This window comes from Cinclus cinclus, chromosome 3, assembly GCF_963662255.1.
Source record: "Cinclus cinclus chromosome 3, bCinCin1.1, whole genome shotgun sequence".
In the NCBI taxonomy this organism is placed as follows: domain Eukaryota; kingdom Metazoa; phylum Chordata; class Aves; order Passeriformes; family Cinclidae; genus Cinclus; species Cinclus cinclus.
The window spans coordinates 41,400,959-41,425,947 of NC_085048.1; the positions used below are offsets into that span (position 1 = coordinate 41,400,959).

The window sequence follows — 24,989 nt, forward strand, 5'->3', positions numbered from 1 at the left end:
AATCAGTAAAAAATTTTAGTTAGAAAGCTTCAAATGTCACTGAGATGTCTCTGGATACATCTCACGTGACATGATCTTACTGCGTAACAGAGAGAATTTTTATGGCAGCTGAGGAATTATCTATTAAAAATATTCTTTTCCTAAATATATAAAAAATCTGTGTTTAAATTTTGATTCGTATTATTGTCTTAATTGTTCTGTCAACTGTAATCAATATGAAATGTTGCTCTTTCCTATTTTTTACATCATTCTGTTTAATTTTTTTCCTAATATACTCTTATCAAAAAAATTTGAAATATTTTTGAAAGTTTATCACTGAAATTTCACATTATTTCTCACTTAGGAAAAGGAAAAGTAGAGATTGAGGGGAGGTCATCCCAGCCCAGCTACTTATTTCCTTGTTCTTGATATATTGATATAGCTCAATGTTACTATAATTTTAACTCCGATTTTTGTAATTGAAGATGATCTTAAATAAGACTACACTTGGACCTGTTTGCATTGTAAAGTACACGGAGAAAATGCTGAAAATGGGAATAATGGGTGACAGTGCTTTCCACCCTGATCCTTCCAAGAATTCAGGGCAACTAATGTGAACAGAACATCTGTAATGTTAAGGTTGTAATGTTGAGGCCATACCATGTGACAGACCCTTCCTAGTGCAAACATGAGAGAGCACTTCACTGGTGTCACAGGAAAAAGCATGTGTTCCTTCAGCCAATGCTGGATGTGTTCAAATTAAAATGACTTTTGCAATTTAAAGTTCAATCTAACTTAAAGAAGGCATAGTAGCCAGGGTTCTACTGAAACTGCAAACTATGTATTTATAGTCAGAGTTTGAGCAGCACAAGTTTCTTCAGCTTATATAGGGTTGTGGAAATACACTGTGCAAACTTTTCACTGATTTTGCTTCTGATGTTCCTCCACATAAATATATGAAATAGGGGAATTTTGATTCAATAGTTTCAGAAGTTCACATGTGAGAGTGCTACTCAAAATGATACTTTTTTCCCCCAAGACTGGTTCTGCACATTCCAGTTATGTATTAAGGCATTTGTATGAGCAATAATTGACTAACTGGTAAAGATTAGCTGAGAAGTCTTAGAATAATCTATGACTGAGTGTTGGTGTATTATTTAACATTAACATGACAGATTTAAATCACTGGGTGGTCAAACAAGCTAGTAATTTGTTTTGCTATTTTCATTCATTAGAAATTTTCAGTTACTTTATTGCTGCTAATTTTTAGCAATTCTTCTGAAAATAATTCAAATAGCCTAGTTAATGCTGGAAAGTGAATTGTTTCTCCCTGTTCTGCCATAACACTTGTTCTGCCTGTTCCCAGGCATAAGTAAAACAGGGCCTTTGTAGAACTTGGTCTTCAAAGCTATAGTATACGCCTTTCTCTGTTGAACTACATTTACACTGCCTGCACTCACTGCAGATGTCCAAATTCCAGGAGGCAAATAAACACATTTTTTTTTTTACTCTAACTTTTGGCATGTTGTATGGTTTTGTCAGCAATGCAATTTTATCCATCAACTTCTGCTAAGTTTGGTAGGGCCTCTATATATCAGTACTGAAAAGTATTCAAAACTACATCTTATAACTCTGCTGTTGTCTGTGTTTTCTGTACAGATCATTAACTGAAAATATGTAAATTCATTTAGGTGTATAGATGAATTCTTCATGGTGTATTCATCAGGAACCAGTCTGTCTGAAAAGTTTCTCTGTCTTTCACTGTAACTTGAAATTCCAGACCTTTTAGATTATTTTTTATTCCTCTTATTATTGGAGGGAAGCAGTTCCTTAAATTTCATGTTGCTTATCTTCCCAAGTATGTTGTTTAGGAAGCTAAAGGTGTTTAAAGATAAAACTGCCAGAATTATTCCAAGATCTGACAGATTTGCTAACAAAAAATTCTTCTGATCAATATCCCACCACTCCTCTACACCTTTGATAAAAAACACATATGGCATCAATCCTGTTTGCCTGAATTAACTCCAATTTTCTAGTCACCAAGGTCAGAAAAGTACAGAGAAAGACTCAGCTGTTAGCACATATGGTCCAATGTGGTTGGTAATTTACTTTGTGTAATAAAAAAGTACAGAATGCTAAACCCAAATCCCACTGCAAAATACCTCAGTGGTGGCTTATGTTAATTTATAGAAGCAAATATTTTACATGAGCTATTTTGTAAAGAAATACTGAAAATTATTGGCCATTTTGGATATAAAGAGTTTTTTTGTCTGTCAACAGAACTGATATGTGAATTTATTGATAAGAAAAACCCCAACAATCTGTCTGTGCAATGAGGCTCATTTTCATGACTATCATTACAAGCAATAGTTAATGCTACTTCTGCTGCTTGAGTGGTGCCATTAGGAGAAAAATGACAGTGGAAGTTCCATTAAGTTTTTGAAACCTGTGAAGACAATAAAACAGTATTTATTTTTAACTATGTCTTTTTGGAAAAAAAAAAGACCAATAATAATTGATGAGCTTTCTATCTCTTCTTCTCATTCAAAGAGATCTTTGACCAAAGCAATGTTGAGTTTGGCTTCTAATGTTGCCAAATAAGTTTATATCAAATCTCAACAGCAACAGTGTTTTGAGCATAGCACATATTAATTGTGCTTTAAATATTGCACAAACATCATTCATACAGGTATTGATGCTGTGAGAATACATTTGTTAAAATTGTGGCATTGTGAGAAATTCTTGCTCTATTAGAGGTAATATTTAAAGTAATATTTATGACCTTCACACTCAGTTCCGATGATAAAACTACACAATCGGTGCTTTTGGAAAATTAGATTGTTTTCAGATACAGTGCAAATGAAGTGCAGAGTTCTGTATGTGCAATTTGTATCTCAGAACAGGCAGAGTGGGCAGGTTTATCTTTAGAAACAATCAGAATATGGGATATGCTTTAGAAACAGACTAAGTTTGATTAAATTCTTATTCCTGTTTATACAGGAAAAAAACCTGCAGAAGTGTGAGATATATGACACTTGTCATCTTCCAGAGTATTTTACAAGAAGAACTATTGTGATATTAGTTATTATTCAGTAGAGGACTATATACCATACTAGTATAAAAGACAAGAAAGTTTTCTGAAATCCATTAATGATTTTGGAGCTATGAAGTCTTTACCTACTTCCAGGTCAAAGCTGATAGTGAAAGCTTATTTCAATAGCAGTAGCATTTGGGTTTTTTTAACCATAAGTTGCTTGAAATATTTAACATTTTTTTTAAATCTTTGGGTTTTAAAACAAAAAGTGCACTCAGGGCAAGAGTGAAAATGTCTTTCTCTGATGCACTGCATTTTTCATTCATTGTAGCTTTATTCTTGGCAGAAACACCTTTCCTCTTTTCATTTGTGCTCTATGGACCATAAAAACTGCCGTTATGGAGGAGAGAATGCTGTATGCATTACTTTTATTGTTTTTATGCTGACACAACAAAATCTAAATTATCTGGTTCACTTAGGGGTTTTCAGGCCTCAGTGGTTCTGAAAAAATAGAGGGAGAAAAGAAAAAAAAAGCAGAAAAATAATTCTCTGAGGTCAGAGGGTTAGAGTGAATGAGACCAGGATGAAAAAAGAGAGCGTCTTTTTCATTTCTGTGATGACTGAGAAGAAGCTAGTCTAATAGTTTTAGGAGACAATAAAGAAAATAGTGTATTAAAGAGATTGGTATTTATAACTACTTGCTAAACTGTTCAAAAAAATAGATGATACTCAGAAGCCCACTTGAATTAAATTTATCTGTTGGGTGATAGAGGACAGCTAAGCTTATTTAGGTCTGGATTGTGAATGCCACTGTTTTATCCTGTGGAGGCATCAGGTGCAGATATGCAATTAAGACCAAATTGCGTTTTACACATAATGTGCTCAGCTATGTCAAAATCAGTAATTATAATGCTTTAGCTGCCTCAAAAACAGCACTTATTTTTGGAGTGTAGAATTAACTAAGAGTTATGAGAAACTAGAAATTGTTTTGGTCATTAAAAACCACATTTAAATGTACTATTTAAACCAAAGTATCTTCAACACGATGTGTAGTGATTTGTGAAAGCTCAAGTGTGTAAAGCTAAAAAATTAATAATAAGTATAACCTTTTATTCTGATTCCTGTATTTATCATTATTTCCTTATATTACTTATATCCTTATATTACTGTTCACAAGGCCTAGTAATAGAGCATTGTCCCTTTCAGAAACATTGAGTTGTTTGGAGAAAATGGTACCCATTCCAGAGAATTTGGTTTCGTATTAAGAAGGGAGAGGTGGATCAGTGTACACAGATATACATTATAGAAACAGTAAAGTATATGAAGAACACAATAGAGAAAACATATCATTGGTCATTGATAGGTATTTGAACAGTAGCCATCAGCCTTTACGTATTTCCTTTTGGTGAGACTACAGGCAAGTGTATTTATGTTTCTGTACAATTTATATTCATTTATTCTACTGCTCAAATTCTTTCAGACAGCCTGCACTTATAGTACTTCAGAAGAATTACAGGATTCCTAAAACATTCTTTACCATAGGCTGTTTGTTCTCTCAGTTTTAAGCTGGTCACACTATGATTTGAAATGTATTCCATTAATTTACTTTGTTGATTTTTCTATTTATGGTGCTAATCCCCTGTGACCTAAAATACTGGAGATATATCCCAGATGTTTTAGAACATCTGCGAGCAGTAAGAGGATTGACTACAATATTTGTTTCACCTAAATTTGACATCTAGCCTTCTTATGTTTAGGAAAAAATCTTGAGATACATTAGTGCTTTTGCCATTATTAAGAACACCAGAAATTGATTTTTTAGTTTATTTCACAGTTATGTAGATTTAGGTCATATGTCCAAACAAAATGTCAAACTTACAAAAAAGAATAAGGAATGAATAAAATAAGATACTATATGAACAGTTAAGATTGGATTCCTATACTGGTGTTCAAGATTTCCAAAGGGTCATGTGTGAAACAACTGGGATGAGTCTACTCAATTTTCAGAGGAATGAAGGGGAAAAAAAGACAGGAGAACACACTCCTTTGGATAATGGTATGCTTGCCTTTGGCTTGATGTATGAACCACATAAATTCACAGTACTTGTGGGGTTTGTTTGGTTTGTTTGTTTCTTTTGTTTTCACTTGTTTGATTGGTTTTGTTTTGTGTTTTTGGTTTTTGTTTGTTTGTTTGTTTTCCCCCCAAAACAGGAAATTATATATTTTGTTGTGTTTTCTTGAAATTGCTTAAAGTCAAAATTTGAAGAGCCTCCAGAAACTTATTAATTTCTGCACATAAGTTCATAATGATAAAGAATCAAAGAAATCAATGAAAACTCAAAGCTGCGGGTCCCTTACTCTTGTTAGAGGAGATTGGCTTTTCTAATTAAAAGCATGGTGCTAGATTAATTTATTCAGAGCTGTCTCAAATATTTCCAGTGAGCTGATTCTTCAAATTCTCTGAGCTGCACATTCCAACACTTAGTTTTTCTCATGGAGAAGAATTTTTTTCCTTGTATACTCAGAGAATTTCCCATTATCTGTGCTGGCTGTCACCTCTTATACTGTCATCACACAGGCTAATTGAGACAGTGCCATCAACTTCTCTCTAACACTCTCTTTAGGTAATGGAAGAAGGTGATGAGATTCTTTGTAAGCCTTCAATTCTAGGAATAATATTTCTGTAAACTTTTATTTGTAAGTTAAGGTTTTCAATCTTCTGAGCACTTTGGTGGACACTGTCTAATTTTAACATATCTTTGAACTCAGAGAAAAAAAAAACAGACACAGCATCCTTGAAGTAGCTTGACAAATGCCAGCTATTATGGATTAAACATTTTCCTTGTTCTGAGCTTGGCTATAGTCTGCTGATATTGCCTGCAGTCTGCTTTCCTGCTGCAGAGATGGGCTGCTAACTTATGTTCTTCTAGCTGTCTTCTTGGGACTATGGGTCCCTTTCAGCCAAGATTTCACCAGCCAATTCCCAGCGAGTATGGACATTTGGGATTACTCTTTCCCAGCACAGACTTTGAATTTATCTTTCTTAAATCTCATGCATTTCCTCTTATACTAATATGCAAGCCTTTTGCGACCTGTCTGCACGGTAGCTCTTTCAGTATTTCTACCTCTCCTCTCCGTTTCATGTCATCCATGAACTTGATGAGGGTGCTTTCATTTTCCCATCTGCTTGTAAAGATACAGAGTAGTATCAGGTCTAGGACTGACCCTTGAGGGAGTCAAATTTTGGCAAGATTCTAATCTGGCTTGAGATGTTAAATGCCACTTTCTTTGCCATTTCTCCACCTGTAGCTGGTCCATCTGTCCAGTCCTTATCCTTCCATGTTGTCATCAAAGATATTTTGAAAGACCAAGTTGGACACCTTGATAAGGCTCATACAGATTGGTTTTATTTGAAATCTCCTTTCATATGTCATTCTTTTTGTCAGTGCTCATGTGTAAGTGATGAGCTTGGTGAAGTCATTCAGAAGTGGCATTTTGTAGTTTGTCCATTGCATAAGGTCAGAAAGAATGGACATTGTTCCTTTAGCTGTAAAAAAATCCATGAATCAACTTTAAGATAAGTGATTTGTGTCATGTAAGCATGCAATGCTCAGGAAAACAAAAGTCACAAAGCTGTTATACTCAGTGCCATAAATAGAAAATACTACTGTAGGACTGGGAGACTGGGCTCACATAATGATTGTGATGATTTAATTCTCATGTGGTGGAGACTGCTTTCATAAAATATATCAGAACTAGGTTGCTGACTTTTAAATTTTTTTTCTCAAAATTTAATCTTAATTCAAGATGAAGAATCTTTCCTTAGTTACTACAGACTTTTGAGTTTAAATATTCCATGGGTGAAAGCAAAGCTGAAGCATTTTCTGTGGCACCTAAATGCTTTTAAAAGCCAGGAAGGAAGTTGTAACCTATCATTAAAATAAAAATCTCCATTAATGGATCTGTAATTTTTTCTTTGCAGAGAAATGTGAGAATTAGCCTGGCATATTTTTACTGTGCATTTATCCACTCTTGACTTGTATCACGAGGTCTGCTTCCATGTACTTTGATCCTTGTTTATTCTGTCATATTTTCAACATTCTGATGTTTTGCTAACCTTGTGGTCCAGAGTCCCGCTGCTCAGATATTTCTTTCCAAGCCAGTGCTCTAAGATGGAGCAGTAAGTAACACATTACTGACAATGACTCATTCTGTTTCCAGACTCATATTTATACATAGCATTAGACTATGACTAACTTAGAGCCTTTGCCATGGTTCCATTTGTGGTCCCTGACAAGCAGAGTTATCTTCCGATGATGTTTAATTCATGAACCCTGAGTATGACACAGACAGTATCCTCTGAATGTCATTGTGAGAGCTACCATTTTATGCATCAGGTTTGATGTTGAGATGAGTTTCTTAATTTGCTCAATCTTTTCATTTTCAACTTTCCAATTAGTTAGTTCTCTTTTTTTCTTCCTGTGAAATTCGAGGTATAGGCAGCTTTCTTACTACTCTACATTGTCTTCTTTCCTGAGGGAACACAAGCATGGAAAATCGTGTCACCACAAGTTATCTTATATAAGCATAATTTCAAGTTGATTTCAAGTTAGGTTGGATTTCCTGACAGTGATTTCCAGTTAGATGAAACAATATGATGAGCTAACCCAGATGCAATAATACACTTCATTGGTGGAGTATGTAGGCTGATTAACCAGATTGACTTGCACACAATGAAAGCAAGTGGAAACACAATGTAAATTGCAGCATCTGCTTTTAACAGTATGAATGATACCTTTATAACCACAGGAAGTATGTTGGAGTGTCATTATCTCTAATTCAATGTCAAATGGGCTCCTGATGCTTTCCATTGTTCTGACTTCTTGATTTTCACCTGTGAGTCTGCTGACTATTTTGGCAAAGACATGACAACTATTTATGGTTATATTTTCCAAAATCAAATGAAGAAGATTTATATATTAAAGATTGAAAAAAATAGTCTTGTGCATTAAAACAAAACAAAACAAAACAAAACAAAAAAACCCAAAACCAAAACCAAAAATCAACATAGGGTTCAAAAAGAGAATGCCATTATTCCCTGGCATAATTTCAGCTTTTAGGGCTGGAAGAAAGTATTGCAAAATCATTCACTTTTTGTTCACTTTCTGTCACCCTTGTCAGCTTTACAGTGGTGAGCCATGTGCTCTGGTATTCTATGTTCTGTGTTCTCTTCTCTACTTCATTAATCATGTGTAGACTCTTTTAATGTTTTCTTTTCATTTTAATTATTCCAGTAAATGAGCTGTCCTGTGCAGGAGCTTTCTTTGACTTTGTTGATGACCTTTTCTCTTTTCTTTTTGATAGTAGCAGTGGCTTCATCCTAGCTGATTAAATCAGTCATCATAATATGAGCACTTTGTCCTTTAAAGGATATTGTATTTTTGCACATGTTCTAATGATTGAGTAAAAAGCAACCATTCCCCTTGTTAATATTTTTTCATCCTGGACTTGTTTTGTTTTTTTCCCCTCAACCATAAAAAAGAAAAATACATAAGTGTTACATTTCCTTCTTTATTTTTTTGTTGTATCTCATTTGGCTTTTTCTTCCTCCTCCCCCCCAATATGTGTCACAAATGTTTTATATTTCTTAGTTTATTTGTAGTAGCTAATATATTTAAAGGGGTAAAGACTGTTTGATAAAAATAGGTAAATAAGGGGTTTTGGCAAAATTTTACAGATATTAAAAAACATTTATTTCCACCCTGTCTGTATTACACATTAACTTAGCTCCTACAGAGCTGATGTGCATTGCTTGAAGTATACTTCAATGCAATGTTAAATGCTTGCAAGAGTTATTTGATTAAAAAAACCCCAAACATTATGAGGAGGGACCCTATCTGTGTTGTTGTCTCTATTCTACATGTTCACAGAATATTCTGAAGAAAAATACTTTCCTCTTTCATTGCTACTAAAATCTTTTGCAGTCAGGCCCAGATTATATATTGTTTAGTACAATTACAATGTGCAAAATGCAGAGCCCTGAAAGTCTTCAGTTTTGTTAGCACTAACACTAGACATAGCTCAAAAGTTTGGTTTGCTAAGTCCCCAGGCATAGTGAAAGAACTCTTGGATTGTATCTCAGCAGGGCGGAAAACTAATCTCTTTTTTCTAAATAAATGTTCTTTTCATTCCACATACACTGCTAATTCTCTTTTGGGTCAGAATTTCTGGCTGTCAATCATCTGAACTTCAAAAATGTTTGTAGTGTCAGTCTTTGTTTAGTATTTCTTCCAGAGCTGATGGTAGAAATATGTTTAAGTCTGACATTATAAGAGGGAAGACACCTTAAAAAGTCTGATAACAGTAGTGCTTACAAGGTATTTCTACATTTTTTTTTCTAGGTGAAATTTAACATTACAGGACATTTTCTTATACATCTTGAGTTTGCAGTGTTATTAAATAGATGGGACAAATGTGGTATAAAATGTTCAGAATTTCTAATAACTTCAGTTTACCCAGTCATTATGATCTCTTAAGCACTGTGTTTTCCAAAAAAAAAAAAAAACTCAGGTGAAAAAAAAGGAAGCAACTCCTCTCTAGCTGTACAGCATTAATTTCTTCCAAACTACTGAGTCCTTTGTCCTAAATTAATGGCTCCAATCCTGCCACAACAGTTCTTTGTATTCTGGAAATATTATATCAGAAAACACATATTAATTTTTAGGACTTCCAGTAGTCTGTTCCTGTAAGGCAAGCTAGCATTATTATGACCAGACAGTGATATTACCTGTTACCTACAATCTTTCTCCAAGGATTTTTGTAATATACTATAGATAAAATGTTATCTACCCTCTCCTTCACAACTGTTTTCTCCATAAACTGTCATCTGTGGTTACTTTACTTCAGATTGCCATGCTATGCATTAGGTTTACAGAACTGTTCAGCTGAGTGACTGAAATAAGAACAAAATTTCACTTGCACCAGAATCCACAAATTCTCCTGCAAAACTCAACAGCATAGTTGATTATCTTTGCTAGAATGAAATACTTAACAGTTTTCCAGTGATCTAAAGTACTTGTAGGCCTTCCTCCTGCATAAAAGCATAAAAAAAATAGAAACTGGTCAAAACCAGATATTTAACATTTGACAATCTGTCCAGTTGTTTGTTTTTACATGGTGAAGATGAGAAGTACAGCTGAGATGAAAGGCACAGGCATCCTTAGAAAATTGCCTTTGTGAAACCTGACATAGTAAAATCCGAGAGAAGAGCAATATGCAAACTGAGTTTGTTTTCACTTGTATAAGCATATTATTCTTACTCATATTGCATTTAATATTTGTCTTTCAGAAATCCAAAATCTCCACTTATGACAAGATGTGGGCCTTCATGAGCAGCAGGAGGCAGTCAGTACTTGTCAAAAGCAATGAAGAAGGCATCCAACGCGTCCTTACCTCTGATTACGCATTTTTAATGGAGTCGACAACCATTGAGTTTGTCACACAGAGGAACTGTAACCTAACACAGATTGGAGGCCTGATAGACTCCAAAGGTTACGGCGTTGGAACTCCCATGGGTAGGTGATATGCCAAACACTTGTTCTCTGTTCATTAACCTTAGTTGCTGCAGAAGCACAGGAAACATCCCACACACTGTTCCTTTCTCTATGTTGCTAGCATTTGCCTTTATTTTCTTTTTCCCAACCAGGCACAATACATGTTTTGTCAAAGTTTATGGATTTTACTCTATTTTCCAAACAGAAAACAGTTGTTACTTTATAAATAGTTTGATATTTTCATATGATAAATTTGTTTTGCATGTTGCCTTCCATACGCTCAAAAAACAAAAAAAAAATACTTTTCACAGTACTTCATTTTATATAAACACAAAGTTTTAAAGATGTTGATCTCTGTGTTTAGAGAATGAGGTACGAGTAGTGGGAGGCTTGCATTACCAAATGGGGCTGATTCTTTAAAACTGAGAGGACTAATCCCTGAGACTGCTAAAAGAGGAGGAAAGATTTCATACCACGCCACAGAAAAAACAAATATTGATTTAGCCTTGTGAAATATGGGTTTGAATATTAGCTTGGGAATTCCAATCCTTTAAGTATTTTCCAGGTCATCTGCTTTTTACTAAGCGTAGAACTTTAGTTGCGAGATAAAAAGCCAACCACAGGTATTAGTTTTGCTGTAGTTTGGCTCTTAGAATCCACAGAATGGGATTCACCAAGAACTGAATATGCACTGAGCACAGCGATTTTTTAAAGGACACGAGGTGAAGATCTGGCTTTAGATTTCAGAATAGATGGGAATAAAAAAGGTGTGCCACGAAGACTGTGAGTACTGCACAATGATTCTACTTAATGTAAGGTTGTTCTGCTGACTTATTTATCAGGAAAATATTTATTGAAACTTCACTTTGAATGAGAATTTATAGTTTTGTGATCAATCTGAATATGGATATTGATGTGTTTGCTTGTGTTTTTGTTTTTTATATTTTTTTTTTTCCCCTCAGGTAGGTTTTACATTTGGTACTGCTTTTATCCATGTTAATAACATGCTAAATCGTTGTACTGGGAAAGTTATGACCAGTACTATCAATCAAGCACATGGAAAGGAATATTAAGACATAAAGTTTACTGGAATATCTTGGATGAAGAGGTTCCTAGTATTATCAAATACAAATTTGCCTATATATTGTATATATTTACTGCTACTTCAATAACATCCTTGAAATTTTCATAATTTCAGTAATTTTCTATGTAATGGACACTTGCTGAAGAAATTATGATTCTTTTCATTCTGTCTATGAACAGTTAATTGTTAGGAGTCTAGTTTTGATTCATACCATTTTTTCTACTCTGTTTTATTGTGGCTCTTGTATTGCTGAATATATTGTATAGACAGTGCAAATAACAGAATGGACTGGACTTCCTGCTGGTCATTCTGGCATCTTATATTTTCTTGTTTATAAACCTTTTTTTGTTACTTTAAGGATAAAACCCACCTTCCATTTAGGTTTATTGTGGAGAAAATAAAATCTTAGAGATAGTTGTTGGGGATTGGTTAGGACAATAGTTTGTAGTCTTTGAATTATCTGCATACAAAATTGTGAAGCATTTGAAGCAAGCCCCAGAAATTTAAGTGAACATTGAAATGCCAAACTGATGGGAATCAGAGAGACCAAAGCACTCTAAACATTTTTCTGTTTATATGTAAGTCAGAGAAGCATTATAAACACCAGAGAAAACAGCTTTAAAATAATGACAAATCCAGGAACAGAATTCTGGAGTTTAATTTAGGGGAAGAAATGTTGGAAGTAAAAATGCAAGCATGTTGAGTAAACTGTCCGTTGCTCTTTGTTCCCTACCTCATATGGGAACAGAAGGCACTATTTCTTCACTAACTCTGAGTCATATCAGAGATAGTATTCAGCTCTTATTAATCTGCAAGATTCCAAGTGACAACAAATCATCTGTGTCAAGAGAAATAAGAGTTGTACAAGGGGATATGTGAGCTGACAGTTGTCTTGAATCAAGATGAAACAAATAGAGGACACACCTGCAGGAATCAGCAGTCACCAAAGGAGGTAAAATAAGAGTTGAAACAGTTTTAAACTTAACAAAAAAATTTGAAGAAAGATCTGAAAAGGAGATGACAGCTTCATAAGGGGAAATAGAACAAAATGTAAAAGAGGATGTAAAGTAAAATTTTTCACAAAAGAAATGAAGGTAGAACAAAATAGAATCTGGGGCTTTCCCAGAAGAGGCAAGAATAAGAGATTAATCCAATATTTCGTCAGTATCTATAAAATGCTGTTGAGGGAGCTGACATTTATAATGGGTTTATATCCTGTGTATTAAGTGCACAGTCTCAGAGGAAAGGGATTGTGCAGCTTCTGCTAGAATGATGCATAGTTTACACATACGTTTGAAAGGCATCCTTATGAAGAAGCATTTCCATGGTGTCTTTCAGAATAGTTTAGTTAAATATTTTGAATTATTGAAGCTAAAAAGTATTACAGAGCAGTGGATAATGCAAAATATTCTCCTGCATTATAGCTAATCTCATTTCTACAGGAAAAATAATTCTGGAGGCTTTAAAAGAACTCATGGCATGGTTATATCTATAGAAGTAGATTACATCGTTATTTAAAGACTATGATAGAAGTTTATAGACATGTATCTGAGTAATATCTTTTTGGAGTTAAAAATCCTATTAGTAACTTGTCAAGTGCGTGGAAAACTGCAGTCTAATGGCTTCACGTACAAAATATATGCTGCTGTTTTTGTCTATTTGAGAAGCAACTTGTCTCCAAGAACAATATGGAAATACTTGTGTTTATACAGTCATAGAATCACAGAATATGTTGTGTCGGAAGGGACCCATCAGGGTCATTGAGTCCAACTCACGAACCTGAACAGGACACTTAAAAAATAACACCATGTTCCTGAGAGCATTGTCCAAATATTTCTTGAACTCAGATAGGCTTGATGCTGCAACCACTTCCCTGGGGAGCCTGTTCTAGTGCTCAGCCACCCTCTGAGTAAAGAACCATTTCCTGATATCAAACCTAAATGTCCCCTGACCCAGCTTCATGTTATTTCTAGTCTTGTCACTGGTCACCACAGTGAAAAGATCTGTACCTGCTGTCTCTTCCCCTCATGAGGAAGTTGAAACTGCAGTGGGGCTTCCCCTCATTCTACTCCAGGCTGAATGGACCAAGTGACCTCAGTCGCTCCTCATAAAACTTCTCCTCCAGACCCTTCACCATACCTTTGTGGCCCTCATTTGGATGCTCTCTAATGGTTTAATATCTTATACTGCAGTGCCCAAAGTTCACCCCAGCACTGGAGGTGAGGCTGCCCCAGCTCAGAGCAGAGCAGGACAATCCCCTCCTTGTCTGGCAGGTGATGCTGTGTCTGATGCACCCCAGGGCAGGGCTGGCCCTCCTGGCTGCCAGGGCACTGCTGACTTACGGTCCACTTGCCACTGACCAGGACTCCGAGGTCCCTTTCTGCAGGGCTGCTCTCCAGCCTCTTTTCCCCTGGTCTTTACACACAACCAGGGTTTCTCTGTCCCAGGTGCAGAATCCAGCACTTGCCCTTCTTAAACTTCATATGGTGTTACAGGCATGGTGTTGGGAAGATAGAGATGTCATCTGCAAAACTTGCAAAAAATCCAGCTTGAAATTGCACACAAGGTTAAATTTGTAGGATACAGTTGTTACAGGCCTTATGTTGACTGCAGTAGAAAGAATGTGGTTACTTTTGGAGAACAGCACCAAAGGAAGTAGGTGCAACATATCGATTATTCTGAGGACAATAGAATAATAATTAGTGAGAACATGATTTTCTTGAGTTTAAGCAGCTACAAGAAAAAGAGCTAAAAGCTTTCCTAACAGAAAAATATGTTATCAGTTTATGGCAAGATAATCACCTAGAAAATGCAACCAAGCAAATATAGCCCCAGTTTAAAGTACTGTAGCAAAAGCTTTCTGCTCATGTTAATATATTAAATTTAGAGAAAGAAAGGTGCACAACATGAGGAGAAAAAAACCCCCAAATTGGATCAGGAAACTGATGGGTATCAATTTCTACCCAAAAAATGGAGAAGCAAAATATGAATTTACATGATTATTTAATTTCCTCTAAAAGCATTAGTGTAATAAAGAAAGTTTAGACTGCTAAAATGTAACTTTGAGGAAGGAAATAGGAAACAATGTGCTTTTGGTGAAAAAGTAGGATTGTCAGAATCGGCTCACATCTTTAAAGTCAACAAGGTACAGAGATACTTAAAATAGGTGCAGAGCAGGATTCTGTATGGTATTTTTGCAGCAGTGAAAATAAAGAGAGTGAATTTGGTAAATTATGCATACAATGACTGATTCTCATGATATATGTTTTAAACTAAAGTTTTATATATAACAGAAATCATTTTCAGTCAGCCATTTCTGATGCTAAGATAAAATAACTTGATTTATAATGAAAAGAGAACAACAAATCTGGGGTGAGATATCTTGCGACAACTGATGCTTTGGAGCAGATAAGGGACAACCTTATAGTGGGTTGTGTTTGTTTGTTTTCTATTTTTGCAACATTGTTTATAGCTTTGAAACCAAGAGTGTGATAGTTGCTCTGCTAGAGAGCTTTTTTTTCCTTAAACTTTGAGTTTGAAGATCTATACAAGTTTTTATTTGTTTTTTCTGGCATGTTTTATCAGGAGGCACTGTTTTGCCAGGCCTGTGTTCTTCATCAGTGAATCTGCCAGAGAGGAAAATTATTTGCATATAGTTGTCAACATGGTGTATAGTTGCTTTCGAATTTCCATCATATCCTAATAATATAGATATATATCATCCACAATTATCTATTAGAAATGCACATAAGTGTCTTTTAGTGATTGGAATTAGTCTTTGTGGGGGCATTCTCCTCACCATCCAATATCGATGTTCAAGGGAGGAATGAGGGGAGGGAAGGAGGGAAGAAAAAAGAGAGTGAAAAGACACACACAAAAAAATTAACAAAGGGGTAGTAGGAGAGGAGGGAGGGAGAACAAACACTTTGAGTATGCAGTGCAACTTATGCATTCCATTACAGATAATCTGAATGTTTATTATCATTTCCAGTAGTCTCAATTTCTCACTTCATCATCATGTTTGTTTAAAACATGATGTTGTTCTTGAATAAAACCCATTTGGGCCTAAATTTAGCATTGTGATGAGCTCCTAAATGTTTGTAATACTTCCAAATCCTTATGGTCCTCCTATCAAACAGAAATTGTAGCATCTTTTTCAAGAAAACCTGAACTATCCAGCAATTTGCTTTTTATGTCATACTGAAACAGAATTAATGTGAATTTCCTATGGTCAATATGCAGTAAAGCACAGTAATATTAAGCACAGTAAAAATAATAATAATAATATTAAGCACAGTAAAATAGCATATAAATGCTATTTTCTATAAGGAATATTATATTTATTAACATCTTTGCTAATGTAAAGTAGCTTAGAAATGTAACTCTTATACAGTTCATGTTAAACTCTGTGAAGTTACTTTCCCCTTGTCTTGGGTTTTTCTTTTTGTTGTTGTTGTTGTTACTTTCAATTTTCTACTTTCCAATTGGAAGGAACATAGTTGAAATCATCTTTTGGAAAAAAACCATACTTCATCTCTATGGGATGGTGTGTCAGGTTCTTATTTCTTTTCTAAATTCCTGTTTCTCTTCAGCATGTTTGACAGCAGGCTACTTCCCATCTGGCTTGGGCAGATTTTCTACCGAATTGCCATTTGCTTCTGTGTTGAACCTGGAGCACATAGATGGCTGACAAGCGAATATTTGGAACTAATTCCATATGAATAGATCTACTGAGCATGCACCTTTCAGATCATCTGCCTCTACGTGGCAGATGGGGAGTATCCTGTTGGTATATGCCAGACAAGCTCTCTATGTGTGGATATATATGCAAAGTAATGCCTTTGACATTTTGAAAGTGACAAATGGTATGTGTAAGTAATCTTAAAAATTGCATATATTTCTTCTAGCTCTTAAGAAAGACAAAGTGAAAATTAGTGTATAGATATGATGCATAGAAGAAATTAGAGCTAGTCATTTCTCTAAGGTTTCTCCGTTGCCAGGTTGAAGAAAATTGCAGAATTAGATTGAGAAGGGACTTTAATGGTGTAGCAGTGATGTTCCTAAAACACCTGATAATGGTAAGGCAAAAAAAAAAAAAAAATATAAAGAGGTAAAATACCCATTCCTATTATACCCATTCCTATTTCCTTTATTCCTCTGCAGTTAATACAATCAAATTCTGCTATTAATATAAATAATGCCTCAGTTGAAAAATACAATGAGAAGGATCTTTGACTCTGTTACATGATTGTCTTCACTTTTATTAAGTTTTTGACTAACTTCTCTCTAGCTGTGATGAAGTGGATCAAACTATGACTCATAATAGATCATATCACTCTTTGTGTCCCTGGAACTTCCATATTGATGGACTATCAAGATGCCCTGAAAAATAACCTGGAAAGGGTTTAACATTCAGATCTTTTCATTGTTAACTCAAAAATTGTTTAAAAAAAAAACAAAGTTAACTCCCCTGACTATATATGGACTCTTCACTGTGCATGGGCACAAATACATCTCTCGGGATATGAATTATGTTGAATGATGTATTTTGGGGTCAACGTTTCCAGCATTCCATTGCCAAGATAAGTCTTAAGTAAATACCCATTGTACAAAGTTATAGTAACTTGCAATAGTAGCACAGATACAGGCATAAAAAAGATCTGCATAGGGTACATTTATAAATTCACAATAGAAAGTTGGCAACTACTGTGATGCAAGCAAGTTATACCTCACAAGTCAAAAAGAAAAATACATGAGTAAAATCAACAGCCTCCCAGCAGAAATGCATTGACTGCAGGCCCCAGATATCAGCACACGCACTTAAGTTCAAAGCATGAAACAAAACTTCAAGGTTCTCATGTTCTATTGATTCAGAGCTGCCTTTTTAAGTGAAGCTCTTTTTTCTCTAAATTCAAATGAAATATGAAATAAAGCCTATTTTTTTTTAAAGACATTTTTACCTCTCACACAAAACCACATATTTTCACAGTACATTGTTCTAAGAGGTTCTCAAAATTGTGCGCACACACATATGAATTCCAAAAAATCTCTTTGGCCAACTCAGTAATGTGTTCATCACTTACATGTAGAAATTTCTTTATACATTTTTTCATGATGTAGCCAATCTTAACTTTTAAAATTTTATTTCTGTAAAATCAGCATGAAGACTGGGGTAAGTTTCCTTTCTTTAGTTTTTTTTTTTTTGTAATTTCAGTCAGCTGTGTAGCATTTAATTAAAATGTTGCTTGGAGTATGTGCATTTTGAAGCTGGTAAAATTAATATAATTTCATCAGTCATAGAACCTAGAAAGAGTATTTCACACTCTGCTCACTTAAAGATTCCACTGCAGGAAAAAAAAATTCAGACAATAATTTATGACCTGCTACTTGATATCTTCTCTAGGAATATAACTTTATTAATTATTTTTAGCTATATAAGCCATTAATAAATTAAATACAGTAGCATTCTTTTTACCTCAGTGATAGGCTGTGGATTTCAAAGAGAATTTAAACAAATAAATCATTTAATCAGTGAAGGTATAGCAGGTAATTCTCATGTTGTATCCTGTAACTATGTATAGATTCAGCTGATTTATATTACCTGTTCTGTCTCTATGGAGTGACCTATAAAAGTATTCACAGTAAAAATGTTTATGTTACAATACTGATTTTTTTAGCTGACCTGACCATGTTCTTATTGCAGTTATTTTACAAAATATTTCACTATCTGCCTTTTTTTAAAAGCATGTTTCCTAATATAGAAAATTTAAAATCAGGCAGAGTAGAGCATATAAATTACTCAAGACAGATCTTTTAATAGATGCTTGTAATTTCAAATATTATAGCTTAATGTATTAAAAATACAAACAAATAAATTATTCATTTCCTAAATATGCAACAGCAAGTGAAAAGAACAGTCTTAACTCTCCCCTTAGAGTTTAGTCAGCCTCCTTGCTTGCTGTATTTTTTATTCCAGGAAGATTTTGGAGCCTGTTGGATTTTTTTGTTGTTTGTTGTTTTTTTCTCTTTTTTTTTTCCTTTTTTTCTTTTTTTACTTTTGGGGCTTGCCTGCAAAATGAAAAGTAGATAAAATGAGAGTTAATGCCTTGTAAATATATGACTGACACTTCATCATCCTATAGATGTATAGGATGTTGCCCCCTATGTTTTGTCTAGCTTTTAAAAGACCAGAGCTTTGCTATTTGCAACAGCATGCCTGAATAGGATGTGTGGGAATGGTTCAAAGCTGCACCAGGAGAGGTTTAGATTGGACATTAGGAAGCATTTATTTATCCAGAGGATGGTCAAACACGGGAATGTATTTTCTTGAGAGGTGGTTGATACCTGAAGCCTGTCAGTGTTTAAGAGACATTTGGAAAATGCCCTGAAGTAAAATGTGCTTTTACTTGATCAGCTCTGGATTGGTCAGGCAGTTGGACGAAATGATTGTTGTAGGTCCCTTTAAACTGAAATATTCTGTTTTGTTCTCTTCTATCCTATTTCTTCCATGCCATTTTTATACAGTTCATTCTCCCTTTTTTTTCTTTCCCTTTCACTTTTCCTTTTTCTGTTGTCCTTTTTTTTATAATTTTCTTTCTGATGGCTTTTACACTTAGAGAAGGTTACTAGACACAACAAATGGATTGGGTTAGAGTGTTATATTTAAGTCACTGGGTGCCTTCAACTTACTTCAGTATTCCCAATGTGTTTTAGTGTAAGTAATCAGACCAATCACATTACTTCAGTTCTTACAGCATTCGGTTCTGACAAAATGTTTTCTTCTTGGTAGGAAGATGAAGTTCTTTGTTGCTTTTCCAACTGCTTTTTGAGGACAAATTTGAAGGAAAAGACGATTTTCTCTAGAGAAGTGTTTGACCAGACACTTTTACATGCTTAATGCTTTCATTCTATGGTGCTTTTCTCTGTTCCTGCACAGTTGCACAAACATTCCTGAAGAATTTTAGTCTGTTCCTCTAATTTTAATCTACTTCTATTAGAAACAACAGGGATAGCAAGGATTTAAAGATCTGATTTTGTGAACTAGACAATTTATTAAATTAAAAAAAAAAATCAAACTAAAAAAAAACAAAAAAACCCAAACAGCAACAAAAAACATAAAGCCCCCCCCCCAGGCACTACAGCTCTATCTCTAACATCTGTGAATGCAAAAGTAAGGCTGAAGCTTCACTGTCATGTCAAACTGCCACAGGGCTGCTGCACTTTGCAGAAACTGACAGCTATTTGAGCCAGTTTAGAGAATTAAACCAGCAGAACAATTTTTATCTGTTTTTTTACATGAAATTATTTTGCTTCATATTCATCTACATAGCTGCTAACGAGGCTGGAAGTACTCATAGTGTGAAGAAAGCAGTGATAGTATGCAAACAGAGATGTAGAAGAGAAAATGGGATATCTGCACAGGCAGCTGTTACGCCAAGCCTGAAGACAATCCTGAGAGACTTCCCTGCTTTCTGGTTGTTTAAAAAATGTCTAATGAATCTCTCAGTAGGAGAAACAAAACAGCTGTAATTTAAGAGATGTGAGTAGATGCAATGCTGAGGCGAGCTGTCTAAGTGATTTTCCATATGTTAAAACTGTTCTTTTCCCAATACCTTCCATGCATTCTGTTTCAAAGTTTGCAGAACTTGAGCATCTTCCCCCTCACATTGGTGTTTTTTTTAAAATCTTGTTGTCTCCTGGAGGTCTAGGCTAAGAATCAAAAAAACATTATGGTAGCAAAAGAGCCAAAAGAAATTATAATATTGGCTAATATTAAAAAAAAAAAATGAAAAAGGGATCCAATGGATCCTTTCAAAAGTAACTGGAGTTTATAAACATTCCTTACTCTTTGAAGCTGAGTCTTTACTGTAGCTAATGCTGCTTTCTGTATCCTGACATAATTCTCTTTTCACACCTCCACCAAACTTAAAAGGTGACATGTTTTGAAGAGTTGTTTTGAAAACTTTGCTTAAATCTCAGACAAGACTAGAAAACAATGCTAGTGAGCACGACTGGCACTGAGCATTACTGGCACATTTATTTCAACTAATGCATACATTTGGCAGTCAGTGATCAATGCAGAACATAATTTTAGACATTTTTTTCCCAGGATGCACAGGCAGGATTTTTTTTTTCTTAAATATTTTTGTTAATTAATCCTCTTAAACATTAAACAGTTTTCTAAAATCAGAATTTTATGTTGTCTTGTTTGAAGAAATAAAAGAAAAAGAACACTCTAGACTCCACAGAGACAGCTATTGAGATTTACTTCTACTCTTGCAGTAACTCTGCTGTGTCTGACAATGGCTGGTAAACAGAGGGTCTATCCTTTTTACACATCTATGATTAAATAAATTTATGCAGATACAGCAAAGTCACAGATATGAATGTTACAGAAGCCTTCAAAAAGCAGTTTCAAAACTGAAAGGAGTAACAGGTAAATTACATATACATTAATTTAGTCCCAAAGTTAACGATACACTTGGCTGATGTAACTGAAACCAAATTCTACATATCTGAAAACAGTGAACAGTTTGGAAGTTTCAATTTTTCATTGTTGCAAATCTATTCACAGATTTACTTTGTAAAGTATGAAACCTAATCAACTTTGGCTGTGAATTTAATCATTGTTGCAATTTCAGAATCTGTAGCTATTTCCTGCTGATACTGTGTGGGACACAGGATATTGAGCATATTATAGCATATTATTACATGTCATAAAGAACTGATCCTGGGGAAAAGTCTCCATCTCACAATCCAGAATTCTACTTAAAAACTGTGCATATTTTCATATGTATATATTATATACCATTATTTAATTTAAAAAAATTAAATTCAGTGTGAATATGAATACTCAACATGCAAATATCTTCCTACTGCTCATAGTTTTCAAGATATAAAGTAATAGAAGTAATAAAATAAAATAATAATAATAATAATAATAATAGGCAAAAAATTGTTTTCATTTTTAGGACACCCTAGTTGTTTTGAAGCTATTTGTTACCTTCAGACCATACATATTACATAATATTAGAATTTTTTTATTGGTTCTTGGAGATGAGACATAGAAAAAAATCTGTCTCTGTAGAAATAAATAGGATATCATGTATCAAGACAGAATGCCTTTTTCTTATGCTTGCCTGCATTTAGTCTGTAATCCTTCATAAAATCTGAGCTGTAATATTCATTACTCATACATGCATAAAAGTGCTGAACTTCAGTTCTCCTATAACTAAAACAAATTAATACATTTGTCTTCATTAGCTGAACATAATGCAAAAAAATAAAAGTGCAAATTATTTATTTTTATGCAAGTCAAACCATGTATTGAAACTAATTTGAAAATTTCAACTGCCTGAGCAGTTAATTTATTATTTCTGACATGTAAGAATGTGTTGCTAACATTTTTGATAAAAGAACTGTTTTTTATAGTTGCCTCAGGATAGTGAGCATATTGAAGCGCTGTCTGGGAGGCACGCTGAGACTGAGCTTTACATCAACAAGGAATTGCCAAAACACATAACATCCTGTAGTTGTAAGATGACTCTGCCTTAGAAGGGGCTTCTAGCAAGAATTTACCAAACAAATATAACCAAAGCAAAGACATTATTAAGACTTCATGTTGATGTCATTGTGCCTAGGACCATAATGTATGGTGTTCATAGATGTTGTATAAATGGTCTAGGAGTAACTCATATGAGAAGCAACTGAGGGAGTTGTTAAGCCTGGAGAAAACGAGGCTTAGGGGAGACCTTTAAGAAGGTCAGCCTTTTCTCCCAAGCAACTAGCAGCAGGACAAGGGGAAATGGCCTCAAGCTTCTCCAAGAGAGGTTCAGGTTGGACAAGAGGAAGAATTTATTTGTTGGAAGTGTTGATAAGTACTGGAAAGGGGAGTCCAGGGAAGTTGTGGAACCGTCATCCCTGAAAGTGTTCACGGAACATCTGGATGTTGCACTTCATGTTATGGTTTAGTTGAAAGGTGGTGTTTGGTCAAAGGTTGGGCTCCCTGATCTTGGAAGTCTTTTCAGAATTAATGATTCTATGATTCCATGAGTTTATGGATTGGAGTGACAAAGACTCATCTACAAATTTAAAATGTCTCTGGCCTGATACATTGCCCTTAATTAGAAAAAAGCTGGTATATTACATCCCATCCCATAGTTTCCATGGTTTGCAGGTAGATGCACCCAAGGCCATTTCACACCTCAGTTCATACCCATGATGAAACAGTTAATAGCAATATATTAATTGTTTAGAGAATTTCCCTTATAGTTCACCAAATAATTGGGGTGTTGTGCAAAAGTGTGAAATGGGTTTTCAGGTCTGGACAGTTTTGTTATGACCTTACTCTAGTCTTTCAATATCATCTTATCTCCCTGACCAAAATCTTCACATATACCAGAAATACTTGTAGAATTTTTTTAGGCTTTTTTAATTCATCTGTTTATTGTTCGGTAGTGTTAGACAAATATTTCTTTCAAAGGAGGCTATATTTGCAAACCATTCATATGTGAGTGTCACAGATTTGCAAGGCGAATTGAAAAATAAAGCACTGTATAAATATTAAATACTTTTATCTGTGGCAAAAATAATACCATTGATTTTCTCACTAGAGGTTTCAACAAAGATATCTTTGCATTCTGCAGCTGTGCAATTCAACGGGATAGAGAGATAATAGTGTATTATGATTATGATCTTTTCAAATTGTGATGTTAAAATGCCTGAAGAGTCTATGAAAAATATTGCTAACACTCATTTGTTTAATCTGTCTAAGAAATGTGTTTTAGAGCAGTTTATAATGATAGTTTGAGGAATGGCTGAACAAACTAACCTGTGGCAAAAAAAAAAAAAAAAAAAAAAGAAAAAAATTAGAGCTGGAATGGCTAATACAGTAATTTGTTTATCATCTGAGTATTTAAAACAGTAAAAAAAATTCCAAAAACATTTTCAGTCTGTTCAAGTTACCTTGGTACTACAAAAAGAAAGTGTGCACTTAGTATTAAACCTGTTATTGCCATGTCTTATTTGAATTATTCATTGTAGGCAACCATTATCCTGTTTTGTTTTATAATGCACTCACTGTGGAGGAGAGATATGTTTTAAGCTAGTTGCAGATGAGTATTTTTAAATATGTTCCTTTCCCTGTCCTAAAACAATAAGCACTTATAAACTCGAGAATTACTTAATGGCTACTGTACTTCCATCTCCCAGATATTCTTCTTACTTTAATATAAATTATTTTGCATATTTATGTCTGGGAAATTAGCATGTAAATCTCAACTACATCATCCATCTTTGTTGCATTTCAGCTTTATATACCTACATGAACCTTAAAACAATGGTACTACAAAGAAATTACCAGAAATTAGCCTCAGCTGTGAATAGTTACAACTGGGAAGAAGTGAAAATAATTAGAGAACATACCACCTGAGAAAGTGGTTTGATTTCATTTAGCATAAAATACTTGTTATAAGTGCTTGCTGACTTACTGGTAACTTAAGAAATATTTTCTGTTTACTCCATGTCTAATATTAAAATATTATAATCCAAATGTAACAGGAACTTTCTGGGTTAAAAGTAAGAATCTACAAACTCTATTTTGTTTTGTTTTGTTTTTTTTTATCAGAAAGTTGATTTTGAAAATGGAGCCAGGGGCTGGGAACTGAGAGAATCCCTTTTCTTTCTTCATATATTTCTTGGAGTTTTTTAGTTTCTTCCATTCATTGGAAGAATGAACCAAGCTCTATTGACCCTTCCTTCCCACCCTGCTTAGAGAAGTTAAAGGGGGTTAGGAAGCTGAGCTGGCTGTAACTTTTAAAACAAAAACATTTCTGTGGAGATTAAGTAAGTGCTTTTCCTATAGCCAGTATCTAATATTTTCCTATGGCATGTATTAACTGTGACTGTCAGTCTTTATTACTGAGTGCTGACTGTACTCTAGATTCCTGGAAGGTTTTTCAGGCCCTGTGATGTATGAAGCTGTAGGAAATAATTTTCCAAGGTTCCTCATAATCTAATCATCTACTCCACAATTATATGTAAACCTTCTGTGTTGTTTCTGTCATGCCTATGACTGCAGTATGCATGACACTTGTGAGAAACTGAACACCACATGGTGTGTCACCAGTTATCTCCTAGGAATTAATGTCTGTTCCAAAGGACTGAGCAGAATTTTCTCTTGTAAAAGCAAAAGGAAACCTTTGCCATAGTAACAGATGGGTGGGGATAATAGAACCATACAAACCTCAAAACTTTCAAATATGGTATCACTAACCATGCAAGCAGTTTAGTGGCAGAACATTTAGGTGATGGTTCTTGATAGGGCTAAGTGATTGGATAA

At 34.6% G+C, this 24,989-nt stretch overlaps 1 protein-coding gene across 1 annotated transcript in view; it reads left to right on the forward strand.

Moving 5' to 3' along the window:
* The window catches only part of GRIK2 (glutamate ionotropic receptor kainate type subunit 2), a 354,252-nt gene that overhangs the window by 309,248 nt on the left and 20,015 nt on the right, over nucleotides 1-24,989 (forward strand). The window contains exon 14 of the mRNA XM_062489908.1: nucleotides 10,362-10,587. Within this exon, the coding sequence (XP_062345892.1) occupies nucleotides 10,362-10,587 (226 nt within the window). The remainder of the gene's footprint in view (nucleotides 1-10,361; nucleotides 10,588-24,989) is intronic.